The following is a 16,297-nucleotide window of genomic DNA, read 5'->3' as shown; positions in this document are numbered from 1 at the left end:
TCGTCCTCCTGCAGCACAGCCTCTTTGCAGGAGCAGGGAGGGCAGGATCAGCCCCAGATCCCACCCTCTATGGGACCAAGGACCAAAGCACCTCTTGCAGCCCCAGGTACAGACACACCTCGTCATGTATTTCAAGTTCAAAGTGGAAAACAGATCACAAAATAACCCCAAACCTCTTGGTATCTTAGCTGAGGTCCCCACCACCCCTCACAGCCCCAGACACCTGAGCACAGCCGAAGGGCAGAGTCAGTAGAAACCTTTATTAAACACAAAGCTCAGAGGAACACAAGCTTGTTAAATGGCAGTAAAAGTCAAAGTGCGTCTCCAGCTCGGCCCAGGGGGACCCCAGGACCCCCCTCCCCTCGTCTCCCAGCAGCCTGGGGCTGGGGAGCCAGAGCCAAAAGGCTGAACACGGGGAGAGGAAGGAAAGCCTGGAGACAGCATTGGGTGCTCACCTGCAGAGACGCCACCTCTGTGTCCCCTGAGGGGACATACACACGGTCCCAGGGCCACCAGCCCCATCCAGCCCCATCCCTGCAGCCACCTGCCACAGCCGTGGCCTTGCCAGCCCCCTTTGGGACACAAGCAAAGCCAGGATGTGCTGGTGAGACCCTGGTGGCACCCTCCATGTCCCACTAGCACTGTCCTCCTGCCCCCTCCATGTCCTGGGAGAGCTCCACACGCCATAAATAATAAATAAATACCCCACGCTCAGCCGAGCTGTGGGCAGCCCCCACACAGGGGGACAGCCCTGGCCCAGCACCCCCCACGTCTCCACCACCCCCTCCCAGCACAACAAAAACGCTCAGCACCCCCACTCTGCTGTACAGCCTCCCTAAACCCCACGGAAATGAAACGCTGTCCCCAGGGGACAAAAATAAATTAAATCAAATCAAATCTATACACAGGACTGCTTAAAGCTCTGGAACGGGCTCCTGGGGGGCAGCAGCTCTGCCCTGGGCAGGTCCCCCTGATCAGGGCCCTGGGGGGGGGATTCCCCCGAGATGGGAACCCAACCCTGGCATCCTCCTTGTGGGGCTGGAGCTGGGGATGCCACTGGCCCCCACCGGGCTGCGGGGGCTGGAGGGATAAGGAGAAAATATTGCAAAACGGGATGGGGGAGGAAGAGCGGGCGCTGGAGCCAGAGGGGCTGCCCTGCCCTGCCCTGCCAGGGCTGCCCCTCCCTGGCACCTCCCCCAGGCAGGCACAGCTTCAGAAGTCCAAGGGGGTGAAGTCCCCAAAGTTGCAGTCGAAGAGCTCGCTGATGCCCTCGCCCTCCTCCAGCCCAAAGTGATAGTCCTGTGCCTGCGGCGGCGACAGGTTGATGAACTCATCGGCCAGGAATCCTGCCAAGTCCTCCCTGTTCTGCTCCAGCAGCATGTCCATGGAGGCCAGTGGGGACAGGCTCACCTCCTCGTCCGGGCTCTTGCTGGGCAGTGTGCTCGGCCCTGGCAGCAGCGCTTCTGTGGGGGTGAAAAGCAGCTGTAAATCCCACAATACTCTCCAAATAAACCCCCAAAAAGCCTTGTTTAGCTATGGAGATCCTGCCTTCCCACCTCCCTGCTTTGCTGGAGTGCCCAAGCACCGTGCCAGCTCTTTGCTTATGCCAACAGCAGAGGGGCTGATAAAAGCCACTGTGACATCCCACCAGCTCCCTCATGTCCCCAGCCTCACCTTGCTCTCCGGGCAGCAGCGGCATGTTCACATCCTGGGCAGGATGCAGGAGCAGGGAGGCTCTGGGCTGTGAATGGCTGGGAGAAGAGTCCTCTGCAGGAGCTTTGAAGGGGCTCTTGACGGGGCTGCAGACCCCCGAGCTGTCCTCGGGGCAGAGGAACACGTCGATGGGGCCCTGAGTGCTTCGCACGGAGACCTGGAACGCCTGGGGAAGGGGACAGCAGCGACACAAGGCGTCACGAGGATGCCCAGGGAGCACAGGGAGGGCAGGGCGGGAGCAGAGTGTGACCCCAACTCACCTCCGCTGGGTCTGAGACCTGCAGCTGGGTCTCTGGGGGGGCTTTGATCACCATCACCATTTGCTCCGCGGGGTCCACGATGCTGCGGAGGTCCTGGCAGGTCACATAGGCTGCGGTGGGGCAGGTCAAGGAAGGGACACGGGGATGGATGTGGGCCGAGGAACACCCTGCCTGTGACACCGCGGCTCAACCGCAGCCGCCACCCAGCCAGCCCCACCCCAGAAGCAAAGGATATTGCTGGTTGGCGGGGTCCTCGGTGAGCAGGCGCAGCTGCACCGTGCACATCTGGATGAGGTCATCCAGCTGCCGCTCGGCCGCCTGCAGCTCCCGCAGCTCCTTCTCCAGCAGCCGGTGCTGGCCTGGCGCTCCCACGGTGGCCTGGCTGCCCCTGGGGAGCACCGTGGCCATCAGCAGCCAGCCCCCACAGCTGCCTCTGCCCCACCGGGGCCAGGCACATCCCAGCCCACACCCAGGGAACCGGCCCCGCAGGGATTTTGCAGCAGACCGCTCCCCCAGGCTGGATGCAGCCCCCCACTCCCCTGGATAACTTGGGGAGCCCCAGGGAGACTCGCAGGTGATAGTGGCTCCTGCCACTGAGCACAGCCCTCCCCACACAGGGCCACCACTTGGCCTGCAGCAGAAGTTCTGGTGACCCTGCCCTGAAATTCTCTACCCAGGTAAGACCCAGAGTCTGGCCCAGACGACTCCCCCACCCCAAGGAACAGCCAGGCACAGCTCCATGAGCCAGGGGACATACAGCCACTGGATGTGGTTCTTGGACTTCTTGGTGATGAGCTGTATGCCCTCCAGGACATTGGTGATGTCGTAGATGCGCCTCTTCTGCACCTTCAGGACCTCGGCCGCCCAGTTGAGATCCACCACACCATCTGGGGACTGGCTCAGCAGCTCCAGGAAGCGCTTGGTGGTGAGGTTCAGGGAGGTTTCATAGCGGGACTTCTCTCCAGGAGACTTTGCCCCTGCCAGACGTGGAGGACAAATGTCATTTAAACACAAGGGAAACTCAAAGCTGAAGCTGAAAGGTCACGGAATTCCTGCCATGCTTGCAGGTGAACTAGTGACCAGGACTGGCACTCCAAACCCAATCTGTTTTCTCAGAGCAATGGGGTGAGCTGCCCAAATCCCCTGTAGAAAGGATGTTGCAGCACCTGGCACAGGCTGTGACACCTGTGCTCTGTTGTGACCACAACTGCGACTGAGACACCGAGTGCCAGGCAAGGCTCCGGGGGAGATAACAGGGTGACAGCAGGTCCACCTGGGACACTGTACTGACACCATGCTGGCACCTACAGCTCCATGCCACAGGGAGGGACAGAGGCAGCGTGGTGCCCAGATGGGCAGGACAACCATGCCACCAGCACAGGGCACAGTGTGGACAGAAGCAGGTCAGCCCCAGGGACAGCCCATCCAAACAGACACAAAGGGGCTGGAAGAACCCCAGGGATGAGCCTGTGGGAGCAGAGTGAGGCTGCTGGACCTCTGCTCTGAGCTTGGCTGGCAACAGGCGCCAGGGGGAGTGAGGCTGATACCTTTAGCAGGGTTCCTGGCCTTGCCCCGGCCCACTGGCAAACTCTCCGCTATGTACTGGTGATCCGTCTCCAAGTTCAGCTTCCTCTTCACCTGCAAGGGATGGGCTCAGCAGAGGGACAGCCACCCCCCGGCTCCACTGCTGATGGAGGCTTTGTGAGGAGCCCCCCACAGCCCTGCGGGGTACAGACACCCCGGGGCCCGGCAGGAAGGGGCTGACAGCAGCTGTCACACACGCCGGCGGGGACGGGGGGCTGTCCCAGCCGCGGAGAGCGCCCCAAAGCCGGCGTGGGCCGTGGGTGGGGAGGTAAAGCACAGCCCGGCGCCCGGGCCTGCGGCTTCCGGAGCGGCGGCGGGGCAGGGCCGGCCCGGCAGGTGCTGCGTGGCACGGCCCGGCCGTACAGCCTGGCACAGCCGGCTGCACCGGGCACGGGCTGACACGGAGCGGAGCACGGCACAGCATATGGCACAGCATATGGCACAGCACGGGAGCAGTATGGGCCGGCCCGGTACGGAGCCCTGCCCGGTATGGAGCCGCTGTCCAGCCCGGCTCGCTGTACAGCCCGGCTCGGTATGGCACGGCTCGCTACACAGCACGGCCCGGTCTCCAACCGGGCCCATTGTACAGCCCGGCTCGCTGTACCCCGGTCGGGTATACGGCCCGGTCGGTACACGGCCGGTTCGACGAGGCCCAGTACTGCCCAGCCCGGAACACAGCCCGGACCCGCCGGTCCCCGGAGCCCCCGCCCCCTCCCCCTCCCCCTCCCCCTCCCCCTCCCCATCCCCATCCCCATCCCCATCCCCATCCCCATCCCCATCCCCATCCCACTCGCGGGGGTTACCGGCGGGCGGCCCAGCGCGGGCCGTCTGGGCGCGGCGCCGGGGCGGGCGGGTTGCGGCGTGGCGAAGAGCAGGACGTCGGTTTCGGGGTGGCCGCCGCCCGCGGGCTCCTCGGCGGCGGCGGAGACGATCAGGAGGTGCGGGGAGGCGCTGCCAAGCAGCGCCGCCAGCCCCGCCGCGCCGCCCGCCGCCGCCATGGCTCACATGGCAGCCGGTGCCGCCGGTGCGGCGGGCGGCGCGGCGGGCAGGGCGCGGACAGGGGCGCGGCCCATGGCGGGCGCGGGGCCGCCGCGCTCCGGCTCCGGCTCCGGCTCCGTTCGGCTCCGCTCCGCGCCCGCCGCCGGATTGTTCGGCGCGCCGGCCCCGCGCGCCTTTGCGCGCCAAATCCTTTTTGCCGCGAAAAGCGGCGCGAGCCGCCCCACCGCCCGCCCATTGGCTGCGTCCGCCGCGGCGGGGAGGCGAGGGCGCGCTGCCATTGGCCGCGGCGCGCAGAGCGGCGGGCGGTGCCGCGCGGCCATTGGCGGGCGGGGGCCGCGCTGACAGGCGGCCAATCAGCGGCGCCGCGCCGGGGCGGCGGCCAATGGCAGCGCGGCTCGGGGACGCGGCGGGGGCGCCGCGTGGGTGCGGTGTCCCCCTCGGGGGTGTCCCCTCCCGTGTCCGTGTTTGTGTCCCCCGTGTCTCCCGTAGGGGTGTTTCCTCCCGTGTCCGTTTGTGTCCCCCTGTTTGTGTCCCCGATGTCCCCGTGGGGGTGTCCCCCTCCCGTGTCCCTGTTTGTGTCCCCCGCGGGGGTGTCCCCCTCCTGTGCGCACCGCGGATTCCTCGCTCTGAGCCGGCCGCGGTTCCCGGTTTGCCCACCCGTGGGGATTTTAAGCCTCCGGCAGGGCCGGTCCCGGCCCGGCTCAGCCCCGCCGGGGTGATGGGCTTCCGGCTGCGGGCGCGGCTGCTCCCCGCTCCGGATGGCCCGGGGAGGACAGCGGCCCGCACCCACGAGCAAAGTTCATATCGCTCCCCTGCCTTGCGGACTCCGCCCGTCCGCGGGTGTCACTGATGGGGAAGAGGGTGGCTTTGGGCTCTGCGAGGTGTCCCAGGCTGCCTCCCGTGTGTTCCCCTTCCCGGGGGTGACAGCAAGCCCAGCCTGGCCCAGGCCCGTGGCACCCCCCGCAGCAATGCCTTGCCTTGGGGGACACCAGTGGGTGCTCAGCCGTGCTGGGGCAGGGGCTCTCCTGTACTGCCGGGCAAGCTGTCTGCAGGATTTCTGTCTAAAAGGGTTGGGGCGATGAAGGGATCAGCTCAGGGCTGCCCATCTCCCTTGTTCAAAGCACCCCAAGCCCATGGATGAGGCTGTCGGGCCGGTCTGGAGGCGTCAGGCTCAGACGCTGCTGCAGGAGTCCAGCGGGCACGGAAGGACTGGGATGCTGCAATCTGCTCCATTCGTGTGCGGATGATTCACGGCATTCTGTGTTTCCAAACACCAAACAGCTGCGGATCTCGGCAGCTCCTTCAGGACCGCCTGATAACCCCTTACAGGGCAGAGGGAAAGCTCTGCCGGGAGCACAACCTGCACTTGACCGTGCCAGGCGCTATCTCCGGCCGTGGGACCGTGTGGCTGGCGAGAGGCAGGGACACAGGGACGGCAGGCGGAGCCGGGAGTGGCCCCGTCTGCTGAGAGAGATGGGAGTCCACCCACGAGACACTGGTGCGGCTCCCAGCACCAGTATCTCCTGCCTGCAGGGCACTGATAACCTCCTACTGCATGAGGAAGCAAAATTAACAAGGAAAAAAGTACATCCTGCTAATTAAAGAAAAAAAAATTTTAAAAAGCACTTAAAGATTAGACCTTTTGCAGGGCCCGGACGTGGGGAAGCTCACGAGAAAGTGTGGAGCGGGGTCTGATCCAGGCACCCAAACCCCCACCGAGCTGAGCCCAGGCTTTCACCCCTCTGTGCCCCCCATGAGCTGCCCCACGTGTCCCCGGGGGTCCGTGGCTGAGGACAGTGCTCCCCAGCCCCCTGCTGCTGCCGGGCAGGGCTGGGAGCCAGCGCTGGCTCCTGCCCCGGCCCCGCTGCCAAGCCTGACCTGCTGGGATGCAGGAGATGGGCTGCTGTTCCCAGCAGTGCGTGGGATGCAGGAGGCTTCTGCAGGGATGAGTTAACTCCTCTGCTGCGGAGCAGATCCTGACACGCAGTGCCCCTGCGCTGGCCTAACAGGTTTCTGGCTTTAAAGGATTTTCTGCTGGATACTTTGGCAGTGGCTGCAATTCCCCCGGGGACAGCCAACGCAGAGCAGGGCCGTGATTTCCCTGCATCCCTCCATCCTTAAATACAGCAGTAACATGGTGCATATCCGTGACCAATCAAATCAACTCGCTGCGCCTCATTTCTTCATTGACAGAGAGCAAATAGAAAGGCTGCCTTGCTCAAAGGAAATTAATACAGTTAATTAACACTTGGCCCTTCTAATATTCCAGGCCTCACTCTCCAGAGCCCTTCCACTGCAATATCATCATTACTGCGAAGCACAAGCAACAGTTAGACCAGATGTTTGCACACAGTTAATGCTTCTTCCATCTGGGAAGGGGGAAAAGGCAACGCAGCAGCGGGGCGGGAGCGCATGGCTGGCCGTGCTCTCCCCATCCCTGGGGAGCCCCAGCCCGGCGCTTCCTGGGATGAGGCACGGTTTGGGACACAGCTGCTGCACCAGCTGCTCCCGCTCGCCTCACAAAGGCTGGCTTCACTCCCCTCTAATTCATGCAGGAGCTGTTCGGGGGGAGCAGGCTCTGCCCCTTCTCCCGGAGCCTGCGCTGAGACTTCTCCGAGGCTTTCAGCGCCGGCGGCGCGAAAAGGGGCGGCTGTGGAGACAAATGAGAGGCAAACGCTGGCGGGAGAAGGGCGGGCAGGGGCTTTTCTTGCATGGGGATGAGGGGAAGCAGATGAATCCTGTCTCCTGCACAGCTGCAGCCTCCCCCCGGCCCCGGCAGCCCTGCTAAGGAGTGCAGACGTGCTCCTAAGATTAGCCGCCTGGCAGGTGCTGCTCCCAGATAAAGTCCTGTCTGCACGGCCCCGCTCGGTCCTGGGGAGGATCAGGAAAGCTCTTCAGGCACTTTGTGCCCCAGCAGGATTTAACCCGCGGCAGTCGCTCAGTTTGGGTGGGTTTGGCACTGCGGGATAGACTCAGGGCAAGGGTGGCTGCTGGGAAGAGTCTGCAGGTGGAGCCAGAGCTGGTACCTGCGCTGGAAAAGCGCCTGGCAGCAGGAGCAGGGCGGGAGGAGAGCTGGCAGGATGCAAACCGCACCCTTGTGCATGTGGGTGTCCCAGGAGCACGTTCACTGTCCCTGTGATCGCAGTCGGTCCTGCCCCCAGCAGCTCCCACGCGGATGTGCACAGGGCAGGAAGGGGAGCAGGACCTCCCCGGGCTCTCCTGCCAACGCCCCCGTTCACTGATCTGTTCACAGGACCGTGGGCTGGCAGTGGGGCACAATCGTCCTGGCAGCTGGGGAAAGCCCAGAGCCCCCCAGTCCTGCCGACCGACAGTCCCTTACCTCTGCCACCTGAGCCAGCACTGCTGCTCTGTGCAAACCAAAGCAATCTTCTGGAAGCACCAACTGAGCGCCTAAAGCTGGCCTGTGGCAGAAGGGAGCAGCCCTGGTTTAATCTCCTCTCAGATCCCAGTCCCAAAAGCCAGGCAGTTCCCGCACGTCTTTTACAGAAGATGACACAGCCCTTCCTTCTCACAGGACACCAGGTCAGCTCCTCTCCTGGATGCTGGGCACAGCAGATTCAGCAGTGCCCTCTCCTCTCCTGTGCTGGAATCTGTTTTTACAGCTCACATCATGCAGTGTCTCCCAGTGGAGGCGACAGGCACAGAGCCTGCTCTGCTCCTCACTCCCAGCCAGGGCAGCCTTGTCCCATCCTCTGAGCCAAAGCACCACAAACACAAAGCCACTCCATTCCACAGGGCTCTTCCATTCCATTCACACAAACCCCATGGAAGGATGGAGAAGCTGAAGTGTTTCTGGGGAGCCTGGGGGTTATCAAGGAGTGATTTGGGAATATGCCAGGCTCAAGCTTTTACCTCTCCTTAGTGTCTCCAGCCAGTCCAGGTTCACTTCCCAGCACTCAGAGCATGGCCACTGGCACTGAGAACCCAAAACAAAACCGACAGGTCACCACCCAGAGGTTCACTTGGAGCAGAACAAGGGCTCAGACAGAGTATGATGCTCTGTGAGGAAAAGAAAAAACCACCTGAAGGTAGGACTAGCATCAGTTTGGAGATGTTAATTCAGGTTCTCATGGGCCCAGGCTGGACACTCCAGCATTCCAATGGGTACAAAGCTGGAGGTTTGGTCTTACAGACACTCAGCAATGGCTTCATCCCCACTACCACAGCAGTCACCTCTGCAGCACATTCCCTCTGAATTTTAGTTTGGAAGCGGCAGCAAAACCATCCACAGACATCCTTATTTTCTCTATTTGTCATATAAAAAGAAAAAAAGGAGTGTCAGCCATGTCAATTTGTTTCTGCAGCTGGCATCTTTACCCCTGCAGGAATTAAATCTGATGGTGGGGTCAAAGCAGCACTGGCTGTTTCCACACTGGTAACACAGAGCCCAAGCCATGCCAAAACTGCACCTTGTGCATGGCTTCTTTACATCCAGGAGCACACACATGCAATAATGAAGCATTGCTTCATAGATTTTAGTTTAAAAATGATGACAGTAAAAAAAGACAAAAAATTAGGAATTTTATTTTTAGAGAAAGCATAGTGTTGTAATATTCAAAGAGTGATTATACAGAAATAACAACCACAAAAAGGCAATTCATTGTGGACAGAGCCTTGTCAACAACCCACTGCCCCCTTTTTATTGTTTTAAACCCAAACCCCAAGATATTTCTACAAGCATTCTGATCAGTGTCACATAAGTTACCTGAGTTTATGTTCTTTACTTTATTCTATGTTGTCAGAAAATCAGGGCCTGGATTACAAAGCAATTATGAATACAAAATATATATCAAAAGCAGAGGTAATAACACCTGTATTATAGAGTTTTTAGTTTGTTTGGTTTTTTTTCCCCCCCTCTCATCACTAGAGACATGAAAATTCTTCTAAGTAAGGAAAAAAGTTACCTCCTCCACCAATCTGGTAGGAACATACAGGTTGAAAACTCAAGATTAACACCCCAAAAATATTAACAGTGGCAGACAGACATGATGCCTTATTTCCCCTCCTCCCTTATCTGCTGGGTTTCAAAAGCAGCATCAGAAAGCAAATTCTCCTTCAGGCTGGCACGAGCCAGGGACACAAACACAACCTGACAAACAGGGAGCAGCGCACGGCTCGGGGTGTTATCCAAAGGTCACCTTTGTGCTGATGCAGGGAAAACGAGCTGGAGTCCCAGCAGCTTCTCCTGGGTGAGGATCTGCTCAGGGCTCTGGTGGCTCCAGCAGCCAGCCATGGCAGCTCCCAGCTGGCTGCAGAGCTCACTCTGCACAGGGGCCCTACTGTGGGTCTCTCTCAGCAGCCAGGGCTCCTCTCTGCCCTTCCATCCACACTCAGCTCGCTGTAAAGCACAGCCTGACCTACTCTAGCAGGAAAGTCTCATAGCATCAATACCAAAGCTTCTCTGCACCCTCTCCACCCTGGCACAGGGTGTCCAGAGAAGCTGTGGCTGCTCCTGGATCCCTGGAAGTGTCCAAGGGCAGGCTGGATGGGGCTAGGAGCAGCCTGGGATTGTGCAAGGTGTCCCTCCCCATGGCAGGGGGTGGGAGGGTTTTTAAGGTCCATCCGACCTAAACCATGCCACAATTCCATGATAAATGCCCTGAACAGGGCCAGTTGTGTGGTTATTGCACAGACACAGGGATGGTGGCCAGGACAAACCCCAGTGTCCCTTTACAGATACAGGGTGACACCTTCCAGCAGCCCCTGCCTCCTGGAGCCCTTCCTGGCAGCACTCCATGGCCAAACACAGGTTTTGCTTTCAGAAACATCCTCTCCTTCACTGCCAGCATCAAACACAGCCCAGAAAACCTTCCCTAACCCAAATGTCAGGCAGCTGTCTCATTTTCACCTTTGTTAAATAATGCAATTGTCCCGGAAAGGGTTCTCCAGCCATCCCCAGAGCCAGCCCCAGCACACAAGCTGTCCTCCAAAGGGAAGGGAAGCACAGTGGGTATGCCAGGGCAGCAGGCAGCGGCAGAAAATAACCCTGAGCCTGCTTTGTTCCTTCATAAAATAAATGATTAATAGCCCAGGATAGTCAGTCTGCTTGCAAAGCTCAGGACTGCTGAAAACTTTTGATCAGTTCGATTCATTAACCTTTAAAACCGCCTCTAAGAGAGGCTTAAAATCTGAAGGAGAAGCATCATTTTAAACACTTCAATTTTATCCAGTGTTCCTCACTTTTGACCAACTGAGCTAAGACTGAGACATTCTGCTCCTCTTTAGAGACACTCAGCATCAGTCAGATGTCAAGGAAGAAATAACAAGGGAAAATAAAGTTGCTGTAGACAAATCACCCTGTGCTCATCTTAAAATTCATAACCAGTCAGGGCTGGGGGGAGAAAATGGCCCTTCTTTGTCATCCTTAAGCATTTGGCCATGGGCAGGTGGCTTCCCAACTGTCTCTTTTTTCTTTTGCTTTTAATGCTAATAAAAAGGGAACCCAAACAGGGCACTCCATTCCCCACACAATGCCCTGGGGGAGGGCAGGGAGTGTCACTTACATATCCCAAAAGTCTGACTCAGACAAATTACTTCTAGTTCACTTCCCTACTACACGCCTGCATTGTTCCAACACCTTGGCAGCAGAAGGGGCTCATCCCCAGCTATCTGGTCCCAGCACCAGCACCGGGGGCTGATGTCATTAAGGAGCTGTCCCAATTACTTCCCTGGGGAAAGCAGTGACTTGCAGCTTAACGTGGTGCCCCGAGCACAGCGGGAAAACCAACGGCCAGCAAAGGGCCAGGGCTGGGGCTCCCCCGGCCTTCCAGGGATGGCAGCTGCCTCCTGCAGCCCCACTGCAGATGGCTGGAGGCTCAGGCACCATTTCCTTAGAAAGGGAGAGATTCCCAAGAGAAAAAGGGCGTTTTAAACCAAGGAGAAGTCATGGGCAGTGCTGCCAGGTTGATTCCAGACACTGGTTTTTAGCTGGGAATTATTTTCTAGAGAGGACAGAGAGCAGTGTGAGGAGGTCAGGAAAGGCCACTTGTCCTCTGGACACTGACGTGCTTCACCAGCAGCCAGAGTGGTACAACTCCCAGCAGAGGAGAATTATTCCACCTCTAAGGGAACCACAAGCCTTTCTCAGAGAAAGAAATACCAGCTACAAATTTAACAGATCAAAACCTTCTCAGAGACACCCAGCTCACAGAACCAGCCCACAGCTTCTTTGGCTGCAATAATTACACGTGGTCAAGCAATTGTGAGTCTAATGGTTTTAAGGAGCAATTCCCAAGCCACTGCTGTCAGCTTTCTGAAATCCCATCAAAGCTTGCAGGAATTCAGCAATTTTAGCAGGATACTAATGCTGTTATTTGGAACAATATTGAGGCTTCTGACAGAAAAATTGTGATGCTTCAAATACCCAGCAGTGGTGGAAATAAAGATGTTTGTAAAGGAATCAGACCTCACCTGTAGCTTCAGCAGTTTTTCTGTACTGAATATTTACATTTATCTATACAGAAAAAAAAATTTAACCAAAAGAATCAACCCAAATTCCTAATTTTACAGCTTTCATGGGGTCTGATGGATGTTCCGATTCAATTGTTCAGTCCAGACTGTAACAGCAGTTAATTAGAAGTTAACAATGAAATTAGAAGTTAAAGGGAACATAGAGAGTTATTATGACAAAGAAGTATCTCGGTTTTTGGGCACCATGTACGTCATGGATTTGCGGGGACACAGAAAAGTGCAAAAATAAAGAGCAAAGCAGCACTCTGAATATGAGCAACACCAATAAAGGCATTCAGGAGGACAAGGAAAGATGGCTTAAGAAGAAATTGAGATCTTTTTTCCTACTCAGAAGCTCCCTGAAGTTAAATGTGCTGTTTCAGCTGTACCATTGAATAGGAGAAATTATCAGAGCCTGAGGGAAAAGAGTTCATCAGATGAAGAGAGCATCAGCAGGATTATGAAATTAAATGGGCAGGTCAGGGAAAAGCAGGTGGATACAGGGAGAGTGAACCAAATAGTCCCAAATGAGCCAAAAGGGAACCTTATCATTCTCTTGGAAATATCACCACTTCAAACCAGTGGGGCACGAATTATTTCAATGCACATCTTTAAATGAACTGTGTAGTGTTATATGGCAGGTGAGTGCCTTGCACTATTAGGAGTTTGAATTTATTAATTGATTTATTAAACCAGTTTTCGTGCTTCCTCAGCTACCCAGTCAATCTTCTGCCACAGCCCAGGGTGTGCTGCCCTATCCTGGGGCTCAGCAGAGTTTGTTTGAGAGGAAGATAATTAATAAATTAATTCATGGCCTCAGCCTGGCTCAGCAACGAGCCTGCACAAACTACAGGTACAAATCTGATTACAGCCAACATGTGCCACTGCTGTGGAGGGCAGGCTCTGGGACCTCAGAGAAACCCTTGTCATGCTCCACCAAAATAAAAGTGCTTAGTAAATGCTGCTTCCTTGGACACACAAAGTCCCCAGTGAGATCTGAGGCCTGGTTGTAGAGGAGCCCAAGTTGTGTAACTGTTTTTGCTATTTAGTTCAAGCAGCTTTTAAAAGCTTTACAAACAAGTTTAAAATAATTACAGGGTATTCATTAGTGCACTTTGCAGAGGCACAGATTCAGCCCAAGTGCAGGAAAGAAACCAAGCAAAAATAATCTTTCCAAGCCTGATTTACCAGGCTTGTACAAGACAATCCTAACAGTTCTATTCTCACACATTTTATTGTCTCCCTGAGGGAAAATTGCAGAGGAACTCTCTCAAGGAGCACACAGCTGTCCTTATAATAGCTTAAACAGGATTTCCAGCCATCCACAGCAATGAAGAAGTGATGGCCCTGCTTTCAGAGCTCAGCAGGTCCCCCACTCCCTTCACCCTTGATCACACCACAGTGAGCACAGCAGCACAGGAAAAAACACTTGTAAACATCCAGATGAGCCCTAGAACACGTTTTCATACTCCCCACTTAGTGTCAGGCTGTCGTTTTATAAATATATTTAGTTTTTAAAGAACAAACCCCAACACCACACTTGCAGGGAAAATAAGACCTCTTGAAAAAAACACTACAACAAGTTTCTGTGGGGTGTGTGCTCACTCTAAAAGGAGCCACAAGACAGATCAGAACATTCTGGCCTGGAGACAAGAACTAACTTTGTTTGACAGATGGTAATTTTAAAAAAAATCACAGGTAAGAGCAACAGAATTACCTTTTCCCTCAGCTGCTGGATGGTGCCATCCCATTCTGAGGTGTTTTACAGTGAAGCACCTACTTGCTGTCTGTCCTTTTGTTGTACACGAGGAAGTCAGACAGGTCGTGCCACACCTCACTGTCCTCATACAGGTAGGTCATGGAGGCCTGCAGGGAGGGCTGCAGAGTCTCCCTGTGGTATTCAAAGAGCCACAGCACTGTCCCCCACACCAGGGCAGCCACGAGAGGGAAGGGATCCTGCTTGGGCTGTGGGATGTAGCCCTTTTCCACGGCCAGCCGAGACAACCCGAACAGGATCCGGGACAGCAGGTACATGATGATCTGCAGGAGAAACCCAGAGAGCAGGGATGAGCACTGAGCTGGCACTCCAGGGAGGCAGGAGTGACAATCCAGCCAGGAGGGACGGGAACAATTCCCCCACTTCAAAGCAAACAGGCTGTAATTTCCCCTATCAGCAAAGCCACGGGGATTTGTGTCTCCTGCTGCCCTGATTTAGCAATCACCAGGCTGCACTTCATGCAACACTTCTGGGCAGTTGCACAACTTCTGTCTTTGCCCAGTTCATGCCACCTCAGGTGGTGCTGATGGGACAGACCCAGAGCAGTGCCACCAAGCAGGGGTGAGCTCAGGAGTCTGGACACAGCCTAACACCAGCCGGAGGGCCTGGCTTGAGTCGAGCACTTTGGATTAAACTGCAGCTCTGTGTTTTACCCCTTGGTTTGTGACTGTGTGTTAACAACCAGCTTAAATCAAACACCCTCTGAGCTGCTTTCCTAAGTTCAACCAGATTAGTTGTCAGTTTAACCAGTTTAGTTGAGTGCAGCTCTAACTGATCAAGATCTACACTCACAATATTTCAGGTAAAGAGTTTAACCCTGTATGGCCAGACCAGGAACACCCAGGCAGTGACCACAGCTCAGGTGACAGGTGGGATAACCCCACAGCTGTGGGTCACCCGACTGCCTTCCTAGGAACTCAGTGCAGCTCTGGAGGCAAACCTGGGCTTCCAGCACTCCAACTGCCCACACCACTCATGGAGACACACAGCCACACCTGGGACATGAGTGCAGAGCTGCCAAAACAGCAATTTGTGCAGAGAATATGATAAAAGAGCAACGCTCTGTGGTCAGAACCACCAGAAACAGGTGCCACCAACCACTTCCTGGCACTCCTGTTGTTTTTCCTGGCCAAAGAAACTTTCAGCAAGTGCCTTTACCTGGCTGTTGATGGGATTGTTGTCACCAAACACCAGCCAGCCCCCAATGCAGGCTGCAAGGAAAGAATGAAAAGGGATTTTCTTCCCCTGCAGCCGGGACTGTGCTGCCAGGAGCCCCTTGTAGGTGAACACAAAATAGGCCAGGTTCCGGGAATGGGCGTACGTGGCCTGGGCAATGGCCTTCAGCTTCTCCCTTAGACTGAGGGAAACAAACAGACAATCAGGAGAGGGAAAAGGCAGGACCCTGCACTCACTCAGCCTGATCACTGCACCCCCGACCCACACTGATGGCTTGGGCATCCCAGGAATGTCTTGGGAAGGAGGAGAAATCCTCTCAGAGCACAGCCCTACCCAGACTGTGGACTGTGTTTAATTTTCTCATTGCTCAAAAAATCCTCTTAAAACTTTTTTTTTTTTTTTTTTTTTTTTTCCTAAATGCAAACCTCTGGCACTCAAGGAAAGGCACAAAGTGCACTGCTGTAGCCTGGGTTCCCATATTTCAACACAGAACAGAACACTGTTATTGGCATCTGCTAAATCCCTTTCTGTCCTCTGGTTCTCATCAACCATTCCATGAGTGATTAACTCCCTCAATTATATATGTGTCTGCTTCACTATCAGGACAATGCTCACGCATCCCTCTGCTTTTTAAACCCCCTGGAGACATGAAAAACGACCAGCTAAGATGAAAACATTCTAAGCAGCAACACAGAAATGCAGAATGAGGGCTCATACCTTCCACTCTTGAACAGGAAAGTCATTACCAGGGCATGCGGGGCGCGGATTTTGGCTCCATAACTGCAAAGGTGGACAGATATTTCATAGAGTTTGTTTTGTACCATGAAGTGATTGTATTTCTACTCTACTGAAAGCCGAAAAAGGCAATTTAGCCAAATATCTATTACTTTGAAGCCAGCCCAGCAGCAGCACAGCAAACCGAGAGGAGCCCAGCCCGAGGGAGAAGAGCACACGCACCTCAGTGAGCCAGGCCCAAAGGCGACCTGAAACCCAGCTCAGGCCACCCGAACTGCAGGTGACGGAGGTGGAATCGCCTCCCCCGCAGCCCCGCCACGGCAACCCGGCCTCCCCACCGACCGGCGGGATCGAGACCCCGCCGCCCGGGCCCGGCACTCACACGGCGCCGTTGCGGAAGCCCTTGATGACGGCGAGCGCGGCGTGGTAGCGGCGCTGCTGCAGGAGCGCATTGGCGGCGCGGAGCAGAGCGCGAAACGAATCCCCGCCGCCCGCCATGGCCCCGCCGGCCATGGCACCCCGCGGCACGCCGCTTCCGGGGGCGGGGCCTCGCCCGCCGTCCCTATAGGCTCTCACTCATGTC

At 56.3% G+C, this 16,297-nt stretch overlaps 2 protein-coding genes across 4 annotated transcripts; both read right to left on the bottom strand.

The window, feature by feature from the left end:
• Positions 1-241: 241 nt before the first annotated feature.
• On the bottom strand, positions 242-4,698 carry E2F1 (E2F transcription factor 1). Its single transcript, XM_066330546.1, has 7 exons — positions 4,361-4,698; positions 3,521-3,611; positions 2,731-2,950; positions 2,209-2,361; positions 1,974-2,088; positions 1,675-1,879; positions 242-1,463 (listed from the first exon to the last, which is right to left on the bottom strand). Exons 1-7 carry the CDS (start codon positions 4,553-4,555, stop codon positions 1,213-1,215), a joined length of 1,230 nt encoding a protein of 409 aa, XP_066186643.1. The 5' UTR covers positions 4,556-4,698; the 3' UTR covers positions 242-1,212.
• Positions 4,699-6,721: 2,023 nt separating this feature from the next.
• PXMP4 (peroxisomal membrane protein 4) lies at positions 6,722-16,264 on the bottom strand. 3 transcript variants are annotated; one of them, XR_010744841.1, is made up of 5 exons: positions 16,097-16,264; positions 15,697-15,759; positions 14,962-15,160; positions 13,744-14,066; positions 6,722-8,823 (listed from the first exon to the last, which is right to left on the bottom strand). XR_010744841.1 is itself a non-coding variant. In XM_066330547.1 (4 exons), exons 1-4 carry the CDS (start codon positions 16,225-16,227, stop codon positions 13,803-13,805), a joined length of 657 nt encoding a protein of 218 aa, XP_066186644.1. In that variant the 5' UTR covers positions 16,228-16,264; the 3' UTR covers positions 9,079-13,802. The 3 variants fall into 3 exon arrangements, 1 of the variants encoding a protein (XP_066186644.1); XR_010744840.1 differs by lacking the exon at positions 6,722-8,823 and adding an exon at positions 9,079-11,518; XM_066330547.1 differs by lacking the exon at positions 6,722-8,823 and having other exon boundaries at positions 9,079-14,066.
• Between the last annotated feature and the right edge of the window lie 33 nt (positions 16,265-16,297).

This window comes from Sylvia atricapilla, chromosome 16 (genome assembly GCF_009819655.1).
Source record: "Sylvia atricapilla isolate bSylAtr1 chromosome 16, bSylAtr1.pri, whole genome shotgun sequence".
Taxonomy (NCBI): domain Eukaryota; kingdom Metazoa; phylum Chordata; class Aves; order Passeriformes; family Sylviidae; genus Sylvia; species Sylvia atricapilla.
This window is presented reverse-complemented; position numbering and strand designations above follow the sequence as displayed.

Coding starts and splice junctions, on each gene's coding strand:
- E2F1 (XM_066330546.1), bottom strand. CDS start 4,555: ATGGCGGCGGCGGGCGGCGCGGCGGGGCTGGCGGCGCTGCTTGGCAGC. Junction 2,362..2,730: donor AAGAACCACATCCAGTGGCT/GTATGTCCCCTG, acceptor GGTGCTCCCCAG/GGGCAGCCAGGCCACCGTGG. Junction 1,464..1,674: donor GCTGCTGCCCGGAGAGCAAG/GTGAGGCTGGGG, acceptor TCACCCCCACAG/AAGCGCTGCTGCCAGGGCCG.
- PXMP4 (XM_066330547.1), bottom strand. CDS start 16,227: ATGGCCGGCGGGGCCATGGCGGGCGGCGGGGATTCGTTTCGCGCTCTG. Junction 15,161..15,696: donor TTCCTGTTCAAGAGTGGAAG/GTATGAGCCCTC, acceptor TGTTTCCCTCAG/TCTAAGGGAGAAGCTGAAGG. Junction 14,067..14,961: donor ACAATCCCATCAACAGCCAG/GTAAAGGCACTT, acceptor TTTCTCCTGCAG/ATCATCATGTACCTGCTGTC.